The sequence below is a fragment of the Alligator sinensis genome, unplaced genomic scaffold (assembly GCF_000455745.1).
Source record: "Alligator sinensis unplaced genomic scaffold, ASM45574v1 scaffold199_1, whole genome shotgun sequence".
In the NCBI taxonomy this organism is placed as follows: Eukaryota; Metazoa; Chordata; order Crocodylia; family Alligatoridae; genus Alligator; species Alligator sinensis.
In genome coordinates, this window is record NW_005842008.1 from 2,112,952 (window position 1) to 2,131,716 (window position 18,765).

Here is an 18,765-nt window from a genome sequence, read left to right on the forward strand (position 1 = left end):
CCGCCGGCGCCTGTTTCGCGCGTCGGGGCACCGCTCGGGCCGCGCCGGGCGGCGGCTGCATCCTTTCGGCCGGCGCGAGAGGGGCAGATGCTCGGCGCTACCGGCCCGCGGCGTCTGCCCACCATCAGCAACTGTGACCCGAGAAGCGTGACGCCTGTGGGCTTTATGACGTTACAGAAAGGCTGCTCCTGGCCTTGGCTTGACGTAATCGATCTACGTTTAACGTTTTAACCGCGGGGGGAGATGCTTGTTCCTATTGGCTACTTAAAAATGTTCCCTAGATGGGCTGATGGCAAAGGAAGGCAGCTCCGCGTTTGGGAGCAGGGCTCAGGCAGCTGTCCTGCTATCTCTTTCATCCTTGCAATCTCACATTTCAAATTCTCTCAACAGGACACCCGTTGTCCTACACCCACCGCAAAGGCAAAACCCTCTTAGGAATCGGATGTAAGAGGCAAAATAATTGCAGATTAAAAAATGAACAGGGTATAAAATAGTCTGAAAAGACTTGCCCGGTCCTAGGATTGTCTTTCTGTGCACCTCTTCCCCTCCCCCACCAACATAAGAAATATCCTAGACCTCTCTGTGAACAGAAGCAGCCCAACTTGTCTCTGGTCTTGGCAGGGGTGGGAGTGTGCAGGGTGGTTTCTTCTCTATAGTCCCATCTACCCTTGGGGAATTTTAGGGGATAACATTCCCATTGGTGCTACTGATGTTTCATGTGCACCAATATTAGCTTCTCTTGGGCACTAGGATAGTCAAGTATCTTGCTGCCTCCTTCATTTAAACCTGAGGGCCCCACACTTGGGGGTCAAACGACTCCAATTTCTCCCCCCCCCATGCCCATCAAGGAAACTGTCTGCTCTGCTGCCTGTCTTCACAATGGCAAGTAGAGCTGGGCTGGCCATGAAGGGGTTGCTTTATGTAGCACTTTTCACAAGTATAACTTGAAGCACTCTACAAAGTAGGTCAGTTTTATAGCCGTTTTATAGATGGGACCAAAACCCAAGAGAGGTAAAGTGATTTGTCGGAGATCACTTGGTAAGACACTAGCAGAGCCTGAAATGGAACCCAGGTATCATGAGTCTTAGATCAGCTCACCATCTACTAGGTCACGTGAGTGACAAGTGCAGAACATTTCCCAAATTTATATGGTGTCCATGCACAGAGGCCAGGCAACTCTTCCCTGTCTCATTCCAGGTGTGGTCTATGGACTTTAAAAGTTCTGATCTTGTAAACCAGTGGTGGTTTTCCCAAGGAATATGGGAGTGGGGTGGGGACCCCCTCCAGATTACCAAATCTGTTTGAGTTCTCTTTGGTGTGTGACTCAGGGTGGGGGTTGTAGAACAAAGAGGTTTTGGCAACAGTGAGACTGGCTGTGGCAGAGAACGTCATTCTTGCCTACTTGACTTCTGATATGTGAGTAGAAGAAACATCATAGAATATTGAATTGTATTTTTTCTCCATAAATTCGAAAGAGAACTATAAATACAGAGAAAAGTATTCAAGTTGTAGGTCTGTGTTGTTCACTACGCACACCCGAAATACTTACCTTTATGCACCTGTAATATCTTGCTGAGAGTTACGAAGTACTTCACAAACATAAAAATCATACTCTGTCCCTAAATATTTTTACTTATTGATTAAAAACAAAGTTGTTATAAAAAGCTTTTTCTTTCTGGATTTTTTTTTTCCCCTTGTGTGTCTGAAAACACTTAATACAGAGTCAGATTCAGTGCTTTCTCTATATAATTGAATGGAGGTGGACTTTTACCATCCACAGAGTATGAGGAGAACCACTGAAGTCAAGCATCTTGAAACAAAGACAAATGAGTAATTTTTCAAACCAGACATAAATGGTCAATAACAGTAATTTTCTCAACAAAGGAGAGAGAAATATTTTTTTTTAAATAAGAAAATGTGATGGTAAAGTGCCTAGATTATTCAAATGGATGGAGGAGCTGATGCAAGACATAAAACTACTTTCTAACTCATTGTTTTTAATGGGTTTCATTTCAAGCTCACATTGTCCCTTTAGTTGGTAGACTGTCTTCTCAGACCATAAGAATCAAGAGTCACAACACTGATTTGAATGTAATTTAAACAATTCTATATTTATACCCTAATGACTTTTGAACTAACAACAGCCCTGTGTGGTAGGTAAAGGATGTAGACATTGAAACACAGAGGAGTTGAGTGATTTGCCTGTGATCATACAAAATGTCTGCAGTAGAGCCATAGAGTTATAACTTGTCAAAAGCAGAAGCAAATCTCTGATTTCATGTAGCAGTTTTGTTTATTGTTGTCTCAAATAATATTGGGAAAGGGCTACCATAATTTGGAGAAATGTAAACATTAATGGCACTTCTCTAAAATGTTGATGAGATAAGTCTCTAGTGGTAAACTTCACTTCCTAAATCTACTGAATACAAGAAATCATGGACTAAATCTAGACATTAGATTTATGGCACATTAAAACCTGCCTGCCATCTGATAACCCCAGGTAACCTCTCTACATTATACCTGCTACATTCTACCACCAGGTTAACACTCCCTCCTTCCCTACTCCTCCCCACCTGTCTCTCACCTGTTAACTCACATCCCCTTTGATCTTCCCTGCCACACATTTGCTTTTTCACTGACCTGCATTTTGCATATTGGCTTAAGCTTCTATTATACCTAGGAGAGCCCACAAACACCAGCGACCTGAAGAAGGGTGTTTGTGCCCAAAAGCTTGTAAAGAACATTTTTTTCCAACTATTTAGTTGGTCTAATAAAAGACCTTGTCTGCCAATGGTAAACTAAAACACTCCAAGTAAAGGAAAGAGCGGGGCTCTCTGCTGTGCTGAAGGAAAGCTCCACTGAGACAAATGCACACGTATACTTTGGTGGGCTAGTCATGTTACTTCTCTTTTTTTCTGGGCTATCAATGCAGTGAGGACCCAGTTTCACAAGGTGCTGTACACACTTCAAGAAGTTTAGTGAGTTCAACTCCCACCAAAGTTTGTGGGACTCAAAGATGCTGGGTACTGAGTACATGGGCTCAGCATCCTGCAGAGCTGAGCCTTTGACTCTCCACTGTCTTTCTATGAAGGGTCCCTTAGAGTAATGTGAGAAAAAACCTGAAGGCTGCCCTATGTTCCATCCTGACTGGGTTACTAGATAACCCTGCAGCAAAGAAGCCTAGGTGGGCCCTCTGGGAGTGATACTTTTGGAAGAGTACCTTCTCCATACTAACGTTTCACACCATCCAGAGAACAGACAGAGAAGTTCCTTTTGCTAGAACAGAAATAATATTTCTGCAATAGATATGAAAGAATTCATTTCTGCACTACAGTTGTAAGGCCAGCTTCAGAATATACAGCCAGTGGGATGGAGGGCTTCCCAGCAGGCAGAGAGCTAGCTGCTCATCAGTCTCTAGTGCAAGAAACATGCTTAAAGAAAAAGTTCCTGAGGAAAGTTGAAAGTTAGGGATTTTCAGGGCCATTTTTTAAACCTGTGCTGACATTGATCCAATTCTTAGTAGAACCAGGACAGAGGATACACATTGCCTTCTCACTATTTAGCTGAGTTAGGGGCACTGATTCAGGCTTGAGGAAGGCCAGAGCAGGAATCCAAGTTAGACGGAATTAAGCGATGTAATTCCACTCTAATTATCAAACTAATCAGAAGTGTTGCCAACAAGAGAAGTTTTAAAACTACACGAAGCCGTAGTATTGGACAGAGAGGGGAAATGCATTAGATCATGGGGGAGTTCTCAATTACAGACAATTTATAGACTATTTTGTAATAATTTGTATTTTGTAATATATATGGATCAGAAGTAGAAGGTTCTAATATTATTTCTCAACTTGGATTTTAATTAGGATTACACTGATAACATCAATCTAAATGTGCCACACAATAAAGACTTCAGAAAAGCACCTCTTTGTACAGAAGATCAGAGTGTCAAGTGAGTGAAAGGTACTCTATGTTCTTTCCTTGAATGGCAAGCATTTACTATGCCATGGAAAGTATAGGTTCAAAAATAAGCCATGCCAGAGAAGTGCATTTATAAAGAAAATAATCTACCTATATATTTTTAACTGTAAATGAACAAAGCAAACACTTACATTCTGAATAATTTATTTTTTCCTGGCCTCTGATATTAATGTGTTCAGTTTTTGCTGAGTTCTTTGGAAACACTTACATAGTCATTAGATGGTTATTATACTTAGTAGAGAAATAGCAATTTATGAAATGACAGCTATGCTGAATCTTGTGGCTTTTGGAACAAATTGCATCTTCAGTTGCTGTAGATAAGAGACCAAACACATTTTTTAAACAATATATAATTGAAATTCTTATAAAGAGAATGTCCCTTTGATAAATAGGGTTTACATGGCATCATAAAGCCTGATTTTCCTATGTTATTGGCAGTCTATTGAAGGATGTATACTTATGTTTTTCCATCTCTAATACTTGTTTGGTTTGGTTTGTGGTTTGAATACTAAGCGTAAATGTAGTTACTATGTTTGGGGGGGGTGACACAATTTTTACTGAATGTCTAGAAAAATTCTAAGGCATTTAAAGGGCTGCCATCAATTTATTATCTAGTAGGCAACTCCTCGCATGGGTGCCAGAGTATGGCACATGCATTCTTCTTGGCATGCGTACCTCAGGGCTGAGGGCAGGCAGGGAAGGGACTGGGGCTCGATCCACAACAAGGATCAGGCCCCTCATGGCTCCCCCGCTGTTTGCCCCTGGCATGCTAACATCTTACAAGTTGAGGTTGTGGGTGTTTTTGGCACTCTGCCCCAATGGTGCCAACCTCTGATTTCGTCATTGACAAAGCACCTGAAAATACATAACTTTTTTTTTTTTTTAAATCTGTGTTATTTTCTCTAAATTTGTTCATGTAACCTGCTGTGTGTGAAGCACCTGTTCAAACTATAGAGGAAATCCCTAATTGGGCAGTGAAACGGCCTTAGCACAAAGTACTATCAATTGAACAGGGCAGACATGCCAAAAAGAGGTGTGGGTTTTTTTCCCCTTTCTACCCTCTTCTGGATATAGTAATCTTGTAATTATAGTTGGTAAAAATGTTTAGACAGATGTGTGTTAAGATGACGCATCCTTTTAAGATTCCTATATATTTTTCTAAATCATTATAAAATGCATTACATTTAAAATGTAGAAGTGGATGGCCTATTCTCATCTGGGGCCTATCCTGCCAAACACAAACATCTTTATTTGCATGGGTATCCCATTAAATGAACATGACTACTCATGTCATGTTTAGTTAGGTGGGAAAGGCTTATAAGTAGGGGTCTATCTAAGTTGAGGAAGCAGCCAGCTGATTTTGTGGGAAGATCATGCTGCAATATTCATGGGTAGATCATGGCAGGGTCCCCGCAACACCTCTGGCTCAGGGGCTCTTGTGGCCCCACACTTTGCTGCCAATTAGCTACGAGAGGTGTCAGTCATATGGCCCCACTCCTCACTGCATATTGGTTGTGAAGGCTGTCCATCATGTGGACTTGCCCCTCACCCCCAATTGGAGTGGAGGGGCAGGGCCTTATGACAGGCAGCTTTCTCGGCCAATCAGATGTAAGGGGTGGGCAAGGCAGCTGTCTTAGGCTGCCCTTTGGGTGGGCTGCAGTGCCATGAAGACTGCTGGCTCCCTCTGGAGCAGCTAGCATTTTATTTTCAGTAAGTTTTCTCTTTTTTTCTCTCGGATTTCATGGATTTTGCGCGCACTGCCCACTTTTGCAATTTCTGTGAAATCTGCAAAATTGTAATTTTGGTAGGCCCCTGCTTATAAGGACTGAGTCCTGGTTTGATGAACCTGACACATTCCCAAATCACCAGGTAGGCAGTTTTATCTATAATTATTCCTTGATGGCTAATTATTCTCCTTCATTACATTTAGGGGATTATATGTGAGTTGTTAATGGCTTTTCAAACTGAAAACTGTTGGATAAAAATGGTTATAGTGTGTCTCTCTCCAGAGGTAACAGATTATTTTAATGCCAAGACAATTTCCACCTTTCTTTTTTTAAAGATGGGAAGAGTTTTGTCTTCTTATTTTCCTGGACAAAATAAAAAGTACATTTTAGTTTGCCATTTCTGGGAAGGTCTTTGAATAGGACCTGCTGGTAATTTTTCAAAGGTGAAAAGTACAGTTAGTTCCCTTCCTTTGCAAGTCAGTTGCAAAGGAATCAGATACCTAACTCAGTCAATCAGATACCTAACTCTCGCCTGTTCGCTTGAAAATCCACTGCCAATCCGCTCTTCTCCCGGCAATTATCCTCTCCTGTGTGGGTTTTGTTTTTTTTTTTACTGTTTTTGTCAAACCTAGTTTAAACTAGTGTCCCAGGCAATGGGCTTTTGCCCAAATAGGTATTTTAGATAACCCATATATTGCTCAATCTCTTTGTTTACACACAGGCGATATTTGTGTAGCTCAGAAAAGTGTGTCCTGAGCACCTGCAGATCCAGTTGATGTCAATAATATCTGCAGATGCTCAGCACCTCTCTGGATCAAATTCATTGGGAAAATCCTTGTTTTCAGGAGTTGAGCAGATGATGCAGGAACTGCCTCGATGCTCACTGGGGTTGAAAACATGATGGAAATATGTTATTATCAGTAACGATTATATTGGTAGAAATAAAATCATTCTTTTAACCTGGTTTCCTTAACCATGAGATGGGAAGTAGTTTCTGGCAGCAATGGTTTAATGGACACTGTAATTTAAAATAATCTGTCTAGCCCTTCTGGTTGCAAAGTAACCCTCTGAATGTGTGAACTAATGCAGTGCTGCCTATCTAATGTTTCTGGGATGCTGCAGCTTCTGTTACAAAGGTTTTTCTCACTCTGAGTCAAGTTGAGCAAGAATGCTGGGTCAAAATGCCAAGGGCAGGGGTTGCTGGACTGCAAAGGATTTTAAGATTCTTTATCCTCAGAGGGCTCACTTGAGCAAGACAAAGCTAAAACAGTGCATTAGATATTTGAATGATTTGGGGGATGTTTAAAGGGGCACTGTCAATACCCTGCTAATTTTTTTTGTTACTATTATAAGTAACACACAAGATTATCATCACAGAAAAAGATTAGAGGAGAAAAATCTTCCCTTTCCTCCTTCCCCAGTTTCTTTATTTTGTGTATTTGACAATACTTGCCTACAGTCAGTTTCACTGCTTCTTCAAGTGAATCCGTTATTTCCCCTATTTTTTTTAAATAGGAAAATGAGATTGTAAGACAATAGTACTTGTCAGGGAGCCTGGTAGTGTGTATAAACATCAACCCTGGTCATTGATAAAAACTTGTTTCAAGCTGACAGTGCCTCTTTGAAAGAACAAGATTATTTATTTTAAGCACACATTTCTTAGACAATTTTTTAAAAGGAGCCTTGTATGTTGAGCCCTCACTGACCCCTTTGCCTTGAGGGCTAAGAACACTAGGAAGAAAATTTAAAGGATTCCCCCCATCTCTGTTTCATAGTCATTGTAGCCCTTTTCTCATATACTTTGCTACAGTAAATGAGCTGTTCCTGTCAAAACTTCTTCAAGCACCTGTCCATATAATGTCAAAAGACTCATGGGTTAATCCTGCTCTTTAGCAACAGAAAATCACAAAGAGCAAGACTCTGAGAGGCTCCAAGGTTTTCTATTCGCATCTTCACCAAAAGGGTTTAATTCTCTGAGAGCTGCCAGTCAGTGGTAAGAGCAAACTTCTCAAACCTGAAACCTCTAAATCAGCTTCCTCACATGTATATCTCAAAGTAGATAGGTGACACATGTTCTGATATCCACGCCTACCCACTCCTTAGAGGAAGCACTGGTAGATGTTGAACCAGAGCACTGCAAATTGCAATGGTGATGCAGGCAATTATGCCTCTTTGATTTGAGACAGAATCAGCAGCTGCCTTTTGAAGCACAGACATATTCACTGAGGGTGAATCCTGGTTCTGTTAAACCAAGGGTTGTCAACCAGGGGTACATGTATCCCTGGGGGTACTTTGAAAGGTCCCAGGGGGCATGTGGGGTTGGACTGCCGCCACCTGTGCCACTGCCTCACAGGAGAAGGGCCGGGGCAGGGCAAGAGCACTGCTCTGCCAGTTGGCATGCCCCCATTCCACGTCCGGCTACTTGCCAGCCACCTTGCCTGCCCTCCTTCCCCCCACCCCCAGCTTGGTGTCCAGCTGCTTGCCACCCTCCCTCCCAGGGGTACACTTCTTAAAAATGGGGCCACTGCAGATACACTTATTAAAAAAGGTTGAAAACCCTGTGTTAAATAAAAGGCAAAATGGCTATTGAGTTTATTAGGGTTTTGCCTTCAGTGTATGAGCTAATGCTGTTTCATAAACTTAAACCATCTGAATGTTTTCTACGTACAGAACGTGATCCTGACATATCAGTACCCTTGACTCAGCATTGATTCTATTTTGCATATGCTGCAGGCTATGAAACAGTATTGAAAACATTGCACACCTGCTTAGAATAGAGTAAAAGTTGACCTACCTTGTCCTTACAGGTCCAGGCTCCAGTGCAATCACTGATATTCAAGGGATACTGAAACTTCTCAGTCTGGTTTGGAAGCTGGCTACAACAGGCTGCACATTATCAATGCAAATAAATGCCTACTGTACCAGTGTTATCTTGTGCAGGTTTCTTTTCCGTTTTGTGAAACCTCCTGAGGGTATTTCAGTAAACAGTATTGCTCCATTGATATTCTGCTGCTAAGGGGTTAGACAGAGCCAGGATCTGGTGGAGACATTGGGCTTCTGGTAGATTTTGCATTCTGTGAACTGAACTCTCTTTTACTTCATAAGGACCAAATCCCTCCCCTCAAACAAATATTAGCAAGCAACTCAATGAGAAAAAACTCAGAATTTGGATCCTCCTACACAGCTATACCCACATAGAAGCCTGGTGTGCCTCTTTGCTACAGGTTTCACCAGGTTATTTGGAGCTCTAGACCTGTTGAACATTGACTTTTTCTGCCCCTTTTAATCGTAGTAAAATCCAAGATGAATCGCAGTAAAATCCAGGCCCCATTGAATTAGTATCTTGCATTGATTTCAATAGATCCAGGATTTAATCCAGTCTGACTACTCTGAGTAAAGTGCTGTTCTGCATGACTGAAGTGGCAGAATTCAGCTCTGCTGTTATGCCTGTTCGTTTTCTTTTCTTTTTTCTAACAAGCGCAAGGGGAATTGCAGGCCCAAGTATAGTGAAAGCAGTGACTTTGACCACATTTGCACTGATTTTTCACTGGTTTAAGGAATATATCCAGCTCCTGGGAGGGAAATTCAAACACTGAGTTAGGTACCCAAGCTCCCAGTAGAGTGAACATTAGGTTTCTTCAAAAACCTGCATGCTGAGTGGGGAATTACCTAGAGCTAAACAATAAAAAATACTAAGCACAGAAGCATGTCTTAAATCCCACCATTTCTCTAGAGCTTAAGTAACTCTATCCACTTGGAGTTCAGAGCCCAGAGGCACCCCTTGAGTAAGAGGGCCCACAATTACTCTGTGAAGGGACTGAGCAGGGCTTACTGTTTTAAGATGAAGGTGGTGGTACCATGCACATACACAATAGCTTAGTGGTTCGAATACCTAGGATGTAGGAGATGGACTCTTTGGGTAAATCTGGTCAGTATCTTTTCTTAGACCAACTCAAATAGTTGGAATGTGGGAGGCTTGCATTCTGTTCTTTAATCAATGCTTGTTTAATATAAAATGTATAAACAGTCCTGAGTAAGGCTCAGACCCCAGATCTCTCCCCTCCCAGTTAAATGCTCTCTTTTTGGCTGTCTGTTCTCCACCTTGTGAGTCTTTCAGTCTTTTTTGTACAGGGGCCCAGTTTCACCAAGAGGGGTGGAGTGCACCTGCACCCAGCTTAGCCTATGGCCAGGTGCTTGGGGAACTGTCCTGAGAAGGGGAGATGTAATTATGATCCCATCAAGGTGAGGAGTGTATTGAATACAGGTGCCTACTTCTTGCAGTAGTGCTGTAACAGCTAGACTAGGGGTGCTCAACCCCTGGGTTACAGGCCAAATGTTGGCTACAGAGCCATGAAATGTGGCCTGGTTTGGGAAGTTTGGCAGGCAGGTAGAGGCAATTAAGACTGCTACCCCTCCCTCACTGCTAAATTACCAAGCCCCATGTGGCTAGATCATGCTCAAGCTGTCCCTCTTCACCCCTACAACAGCCAGGCTGCACTTCACCTGCCCCACCATGTGCTGGATTGGGTCCCCATTGCACCTGCCCCACATGCTGGATTTGGCCTGTTGACAGGCCAGCACCACCCATCCAGCCCTTGAGGTGAAAAGTTAGGGCACCACTACATTGAACTGTGATGTGAAAGGTGGGAAGCAGTGGCTTCACTACTGCTGGTTGCATCCTGTGACTGGCTCGATCCTACTCTGTACCTTAGGGTTCCTCAGGGTATTGCTCCACCTAGGTTCTGAATCCCAGGACCTAGGTGCTGAGCTACTTAAGCCAGGGAAGTTTTTGATGTATGCAGAAGCAGAACTGCAGGCACTTGGATAACTTTCATGTCAAACAGGGAGGTGTTTCAGGAGCTTTCAGGGTTAGGCAGCTGCTATACGGGATTTTTTGGTTTATGGTTTTGGATTTAGTCCATCTGTGCCCTGCTTTAGGTGCCTAAATTCTGCTTGGACTCTAGCTCTAACTTTGTTGATTTCAGTAGAATTATTCCTGATTCATACAGTTGTAAGATCAGAATAAGCCCCTACTGACTCCTTCCTACCCCCAGAGTGCTAGTGTACCTTCTTTCCTGAGGCAAAGCTTAGTATAACTGAGAAATCTCCAGGGAAGCAGGAAATAATTACTTCAACGGGGAAAAGTAAATGTTTGGAGAGATTAATTTGATTCCTAAGAAAAAGAAATCAAATGCATGATTATAAGAACAAATCATGCCACAGTCCTAATTAAATCAAAGGAGCCTGGCTTACGTAAGCACTTTAATAGTACAGGCAGAATTAATTCATTTTGCATCACTCTTACTCTGGGCTGGTTGTTCCTAGACTGTAAAATAAGCATTTTTTTTACTGAGTAATTTAAAAAAATCAATACAATATTCGCTTGTGTCAGGACTCAGCAGGATAAACTGAAACATGGAGAGGCTGCTCCAAGTACAAATGGCTACAAATAAAACTTAGGGTAACATGATTATTGTGTATTACATTGTTTCCATAATACTTATCACATCATTTTTTAAAGATTAGTTGATGCCTAGACCTTTCCAGGAGCCTGAAACTGGGGGCCCTAGATAAATTATAATTTTATCTCCTACAAAAAGGTACAATGACTTTAAAATTGCATAGCTTAAAAATTAAAGACTTTTGTATATTTTAAACATTGAAGATATTTAGCAGTTTATTAATAATCAAAATGGTTAACAATAAAGTATACTTTTCTCCATTGTTCTGTTAGACTGTTGGGGTTTTTTTTGTTGTTTTTTTGGGTGGGCGGGTTGGTGTCTTATCTTGACAATACAAATAAACTGAACAGTTTATTTTGCAGGGGGGGTCAGTTTCAATCTATGGTCTTCAGGCACCAGCTGGAGTTTGCAAAGTTTTGGATGCAAACATAGAAGGGAATATTTGCATTGAAAGAAAAATATATACATTGCATAGCTATGTCTGTTATTAGAGCTTCTGTAAAATCATGGGTTGCTTTTCCTTGAATAAACCTAATTTAAAGCTGCCCCTTTAAAACTTTTTAAAGGAACTTCCTATTACTCCAGTGCAGACCACTGTGAGCAGCCCTAGTTATTCTGAATCCTTGTCTTGTTAGGCCATGTTAAAAATAATTAGGTCTCATTTTTTAATATCCTTATTTGGATGCTAAGTCCCATTTACTGGGTAAAATGTTGTGGCCTATGTTGTACAGAAATAGAAGCAGGTAATGATAGTGATTTCTTCTGTCCACATCAGTGGAACTCTGATATTCAACATCTGCATGACAACAGTGCTTAGAACACAGGTTCTCAAGCTTTCCAGGCTAGCTGCCATCATTTCTGGTGTGACCTGACTTTATCATAGAATTTCTTCCAGGGTTCACTTGTAAGGGTTGCAGTCCTATTTGGGACTGTGACCCATAGTTTAGAAACTACCAGCCTATAAGTCAGGGGTGGGCAAAATGCGGCCTGCAGGCCAGATGCAGCCCACCAGGTTACGCTATCTGGCCTGCAGGGCCCCTAAAAAAATAGAAATTTTAATATTTATCTGCCTCTGGCTGCCTGTCATGCGGCCCTCAGTGGCTTCCCAAAACTCTGTAAGCAGCTCTCCATCCGAAATAATTGCCCACCCCTGCATAAGTCAGTGAGCTAAGGTTCTAGTATGGTAGGTTGTACACAAAAACATAGAAAGCCAAAGTCCGAGTCACAAAAAGTTTAAAATCTAAAAGGACTGCTGTGAACACTGTTGTCAACAATCATGCTGACCAGCGTGATGTTGAACTAACTTTATTCACCAGTCTAGACCAGGAAAACCTCTGGTCAGCTCCATGTTACTTTACGTGGTTGTTGGATGCCATGTTCAGAAACAGTAAGATTTCAAAACAGTTTAGACAAGGACGTTCATTGTTCTTGATACTTCAAGAAACCATTTGAACTGGTCTAGTTATTGCAAAGATACTCTAACCCAGCTGCAAAAGCTGCCAAAACAATTATTATGTTATCACTCTTGTCTTCCTAATTTTTTCTTCTTCCATATGTGATTAGATTGTTAAGATGGGTCCTGTCCATCCCTATGTTTCTGAAAAGGGAGAGAGCATTGATTCTCATTCTAGTTACCTCATGAAGGATGTTTGTTGTCCTCATCTGCACTCTGGTAGGAACAATAAAAGTTACTGAGATTTTTTTGGATTGTAGATGTACAGTAAAATGACAAAGGGATAAGCAGCCCTAAATGTAGCATGAGAAGGAACCCTCTGGTGCAGGCACCACAGCTGGAAGGCCTAAGTTCCCTTCTGAAGGATTCTTACAAGTCTTGGCAGAGTGTAAGCTGGAGGCAGATATGGCAGTGATTTGGGGTGGGGTCCTGGCACTTAACTGTGCAGAGATTTGGGGCATTGCTGGGGCTCATAGGAAAGCTGAGGGTAGCTATTGTAGGAGATGAGCCACTCAGTCTTTCAGAGTTATACCATCAGCTTCTTCAGCCTATGGAGCAGCTCAGGATCAGAAAGATGCAAAGGTGGTTTGGATCCACTCAGTTTCCATTCCCTGGGCTGCAGATCTCTTATAGTGGTTTAAAATTTTCCACCCAGGAGTAGAATCCACTTATTTTAGTTTTCTAAGAAGATCTCTATACAAACAGCAGCAACAACACTTGACAAGTTGATATTTTGGAAGGAAAAACACTTAAAACCTCAATAACTTTTTTCATTAATTCTTTTATGCATCATAAACCCTTTAAAAGATAGCTTATTTGAAACAGTAACTGCATGCTGCTGCATTAGTATCAGATGCAAAGGGGATCATTTAGCTGGCTCTTTGGCTAGAGCTTAAGTGCTTCAATTGGTACACAAATAGAGAAAGAGCACTACTGAGGACCAGTGAAAGAAGGAAATACAATACTTTCAACATATCTCTTCAAAGCACTCCTATTATAAAAGTACTAGAGTGTGACTTCTATTTTTAGTTAGTATCATATTGAGGGTCTAATAGTAATCTCCTCTCTTGGTCCGTTGATACCAAACATAATTAGTTTTAGATGCTTATCAAAAAAGTCTGGTAGTAAGTAATGATACAATCCCTGTTATTACAGCTGGCAGATCAACCTAGAGCATACAGACTAGCAGCTGTCACAGGAGAGGTCAATTATAATGTGGGTCAGTGAGAACAAACCAAGAAAACAAAAGCCAATGTAACTTGCATTTGCTTACTTACTGAGATAGGTCTTTGAAATTCCTGGATACTGTTTGTTTGATAGTTGTAAAGAAAACCTCAATTGATACTTTTTTAAGTATTTACTTTTCCTGTCCCCTTCACACAAATTCCTCAAGTGGAGCAGGTAAATAATAAGGAATAACCACCCATTTCTTGATGGTGGTTATTAATACAGAGATCCCTAGATGCAAGAGTATTACTGTCACAGTTCATTTTTGTTTGTTCAGTATAAAATCTGAGACTATGATAACAGAGGAGGAGAAGGCCAAACATACATTGTAAACAAGTGTCAGTTTTCAAGTTGTTTGTACCATACATAAAACACTTATGCATGCATATTAATAGTATGCAAATGTACATGAATGACTACATGTATACACTCTTCTAAAGAAAAATACTATCAACTTTAACAGAGAATTCTATTTTTCCCATAGAACTTTTTCAACTGATCCATGTAATTGTATACACTGAATATAATTTTCTTTTAAATTCTTCAATGTGGTGAAAAATGATCTAGAGAGGAAATTTTCTGAGGAATGCTATTTTAAGCATTGATTTAGGTAACCCTTGTAGAATCCTGATAGTTTAATATCTATAAGTCCTGTAGAATTTTTCAACGTGAACAAAATGTGCTGAAGTTGTATGTAATACAATGGGGAAACGTGACTTTGGGATTTGATTTTTTACTCATTTGAAAGTTCTACTCGTGAGGCTACTCCTCTTGAATATACTCAGTGAGATTTACCTAATTGAGTGGGTCTTAACTTATTTCAGAACTGATACACCAATTTAAATTTGCATGAATCATTTTGGGTGGATCACATATACAATGATATATTAAAGTCCCAAAAGAAATTAATTATTGTGAAGGGTGAATGTATTAATGTAGTATCCAGTTAACTTCAGCAAAGACTCTAACAAATCAGAGTAATTAATGAGAAGCAGCATGATATTTCACCAGAGATTAAAGAAGTCAGGTATAAATTTAAAATCAGAATTAAATGGAAAAAAATGGTAATATTTGAGGTAGGTAGGTATGCTGTGCCCAGGTAAGCAATAGCACATCTTTATGCATAAAGAAATCTGTTGGAACACTACATCTACATTTTTTTGTCTAACCATTTAATGTATTTTAGTTAAAATGTATCACTCTGTGTTAAGGAGGTTCTATAAAAGGCACGATTCTTTTGATTTAAAGCAGGCATGTCAAATGTATGGCCTGTGGGCCAGATCTAGACCATGGACCATCCCAAATCACTCATCTGATTCACGAGATTAGATGAGTCTAACAGCACTGATTTAAAGTGTAATCTGATAAGTGATTGAATGGTACTGCTGAATTTCATGATTATCTCTCAGTGACTTAACATATCAGTCTGTTTTGTTTACAAATGAAAAGGATGATTTTTCTGTCAAAGTTAAGGTGCATCTTTCTGAGTTTTCCAATAGTAATAAGGATTATGCGGGTCAAATCTTTTCCCATTACACTATCCCATAGCTATGTGGTTTCTGTTGTACTGACAGGAAGAGAAAACAGCAAAATAAATTTTAGTTGGTCTAATAAAAGATATTGGATTTACTCAAAGAACCTTGTCCACCAGTAAAGTAAGCACTTGTATTTCTAAATGCACAGAAAGAGAAGATTTGCTTGTTGGGAGACACTGTTTTTCAAAAGTCAGGATCTACGTGAGGATTTAAAGAACATGGTCCTGATTAAACTTCCCTTGGGTATATCAGAAGTAGTTATGTTAACACAGCCAATAGACTGGAACAGCAGCGTACCTAGACTCCTGGCAGCTCTGGGCAAACTTTCAGTATCGGGCCCCCCTTTTCCAAAGATAATGATAATAATAATTTAAAAGTTACCATTTTGGGGCCCCCTTTCTGTTTGGGCCCGAGTGGCCACCTGGTTCACCCACGCCTGTATCTGACCCTGGACTGGAATATGTGAAGTCTCATTCTTAGCAATAAGTGTCATCATTTTGTTTCCTATCAGGTGGAAATACTCGACTGGAAGACAAAAAAACAGCTGTGCTTTCTGGATAAGGTAAATGAAAACATACAGGTAAAATGGCAGGTGACTTTTTAGATTAGGTTAGTTTTCCTTAAGGAATTTTAGTGATTGTGAAATGGGTAAGGCAGTGGCAACATGTAGGGGGCTCACAGGGGTGCACATGCACCCCCTGAGAGCGCTGGTGCACCCCCTGGCTGACTTAGGCAGTGGGCAGGGAGGGCAGGCGGGAGTGCTGGTGTCCCCCCTGCAAGTGCTGGCTGGGGAGTGGGAGTGCCGGATGTAGCGCCGCGGCTGCTTCTGGGAGCGCTGCTGCTGTTTCCTGGTTGGTGAGTTTTGCCATGGGGGGGACCCCCCCCCCCCGGTTGCTGACTGGTCGCTGGGGTGGGGACATGTGCCCCCCGACTAAGGTGGCACCAGTCATCCATGTGGTAAGGAGGTGGAGTACCATTGTATCTGCACAAGCAAGCTCTCCTACATTGCCTTATAAAGTACCTCATGCCTATTCTAGGACCAGGAGACAAAACTTCCCTCTGAATACTCATTCATGCAATCCTCAGTCTCTCAGCTAAGGTCACTGAGTATTCCAGTGGGTAACAATTATATCTCAGTGACCCAAAAGCCATCGAACCATGATCACGCTTTCAAAATTTGCAATTACTGATAACATGGATGAATTTGAAACACAGTTTACATGTGAAAGGCTCCCCTTTTCCTTTTACAGGACAAATAGCTTGACCTATTTATGTTAATACCAAAATACTTTGGCAGTATTTCAGAAAGTTTGAGAGACAGTGACTTGAAAAATGTTCACTAGAGTATTCTTGTGCCTAATGGTCATACTTCAAAGCATGTCACTTACATGAATAATTTTTTATTGTTGCTTAGGTGGAACCACATGCTACAATTAGAGAGATCAGATTGATGTTCCATAAGTCATGTAAGTATTATATTTTTGAATGGATATATAGTGAGAGTAAGACCCACACAAAAGATCGTGCAGTGAATCATCACTTATCTCTTACTCATCTGCAGTAGTAGTTAGGAGGTGACTACACAGGCTATAGAAGATGGCTACAATAAGGGAAAAAATTATATTGAAATATTCAGTACATATTATTTAAAGGGAAATGATGTAGTTTAATAGAACATGCAATATATATATATACTCATTAATGCTAAGTAATCTGAACATAAACATTAACTTAGCTGAAACTTTATAATAATTGTTCTCTTTTTTTTTAAACTCCTATAATTTATGCAAAGATTTGCTATTGTCTGTATGATTTTCATAATAAACATAAATCATAAAAAATCTCCTGCTAAAGCTTTCTCTTCTTTTTGCCATAATTAAAACAGTAGGTAGTCCACAGGCAAAACTTATGGATTATTTTAGTATTTTCTCTTTTGTCTTGCAGATCCACAGTGGTATCCAGCAAGGCAGTCAATAAGACTTAAGCCTAGTAAGTATTAATCGAGTCTGGAGTAATAAAGATATGAACAGAGTACTTGCAGGGAGGGGTGCTCTATGGCCAAATTTTCTACAGCAGGTGGGCAGTCTACTAACTAGGTAGTAGGGTTGTGCGAAACTTTGATTCCTGATTCAATTTGGCAGAGATTCGGCCTGATTCGGTGGCCAAATCTCCGAATTTGAATCAAATCAGATTTGATCTCTCTGAACCAAATTGGAACCCTCCAAATTGGCAAGATTCAAAGAGGTTTGGACAGATTCGGAGATTTGGACATAGACACAGCTTTAAATGTTTTTTTCTACATACCTCTAGGTAGCAGGGACTTGAGTGCTGCGATGCTGGGGTACATGGGGTGTCCCAAAGAAGCGCAGGGGGCTCCCCAGTGCACTTGGCAGCAGATCCAGAAGTGGACCAGACACACTTCTGGTCCACTTCCGGGTCCTCCGGGGAGTGCACTGGGGGGCCCCCTGGCACGCCCTCCCAGCTCAGCAACTGGTGCCTCTTGGGTCTGTGGGGGGCACCCGGGGTTCCCCTGCAGCCAATCACTGAGCCGGGGGAGCATGAAGGGCCCCTCAGCACACTCCCCGGCAGACCTGGAATTGAACTGGAAGTACTTCCGGTCCACTTCTGGGTTCACTGCCAAGCACGTGGAGGGGCCCCCCGCAGTCCTATGGGATGCTCCATCCACCCCAGCATTGCAGCATTCACGAGCCATGCTGGTAGCTCGAGGTATATAGAAAAAACATTTAGAGCTGTGTCTATGTCCAAATTGCTGATTCTCTGAATCAGCATTGCATCTTCAGATTCAGATTCTGAATTGAATCAGAGACAGTGAATGGAATCGCTGTCCCTGATTCAGGCTGAATCTGAATCGAATAGGGATGTGCGAAGCAGTCCCTATTAGGTAGTACTGTGGGAAATGCATGGCACTGGCACTCACTATCTAATTAACTTGAGAGTTTACATTGTGTTTTAATGTATTTATTTTCAACTATTGAGCACTTTTACTTTGGAGACAAGCAGCATGGAATCTTATATTACCTTCACCTAACTGCAAAGAAATAGACCAAAGAGTGGGACTTAGTTTTCTAAGGGTTGTGCACTAGAGTTATCGGTTCACTTTAATTCTTTGTCTCAGGTGGGAAGTCACAGTTCTCTTGGTTGATAAGCCATTGCGAAATACATTAATGTGAATAGAGGAATTGCTGATACAGCTGATGCCAGTTGGCTGATTCAATTTGTTTAGTCCTAAGTATTCCTAATATAAAATACTTGTTGTATGGCCTTGGTGCATAAGAGAAAGTGTAATTGAAAAAAAATCTGTTAATTCTTCCTAATTGTTCAATTAAAAGCTTGTACTTACTTTTCTTTGTCTGTTTTAAGCA

At 41.1% G+C, this 18,765-nt stretch overlaps 1 protein-coding gene across 2 annotated transcripts in view; it reads left to right on the forward strand.

Annotated features, from left to right (window-relative positions):
* The first annotated feature begins 6 nt into the window (after positions 1–6).
* LOC102383204 (very-long-chain enoyl-CoA reductase-like) overlaps positions 7–18,765 on the forward strand; it is a 36,299-nt gene continuing 17,540 nt past the window's right edge. Inside the window, exons 1-4 of one of the 2 annotated variants that reach the window (XM_025201882.1) lie at positions 7–204; positions 15,894–15,944; positions 16,797–16,848; positions 17,327–17,371. In XM_025201882.1, the coding sequence (XP_025057667.1) occupies positions 88–204; positions 15,894–15,944; positions 16,797–16,848; positions 17,327–17,371 (265 nt within the window). In that variant the 5' untranslated portion in view covers positions 7–87. Of the gene's footprint in view, positions 205–5,609; positions 5,848–15,893; positions 15,945–16,796; positions 16,849–17,326; positions 17,372–18,765 lie in introns of those variants that run through there. The other variant, XM_025201883.1, reaches the window with a different exon arrangement.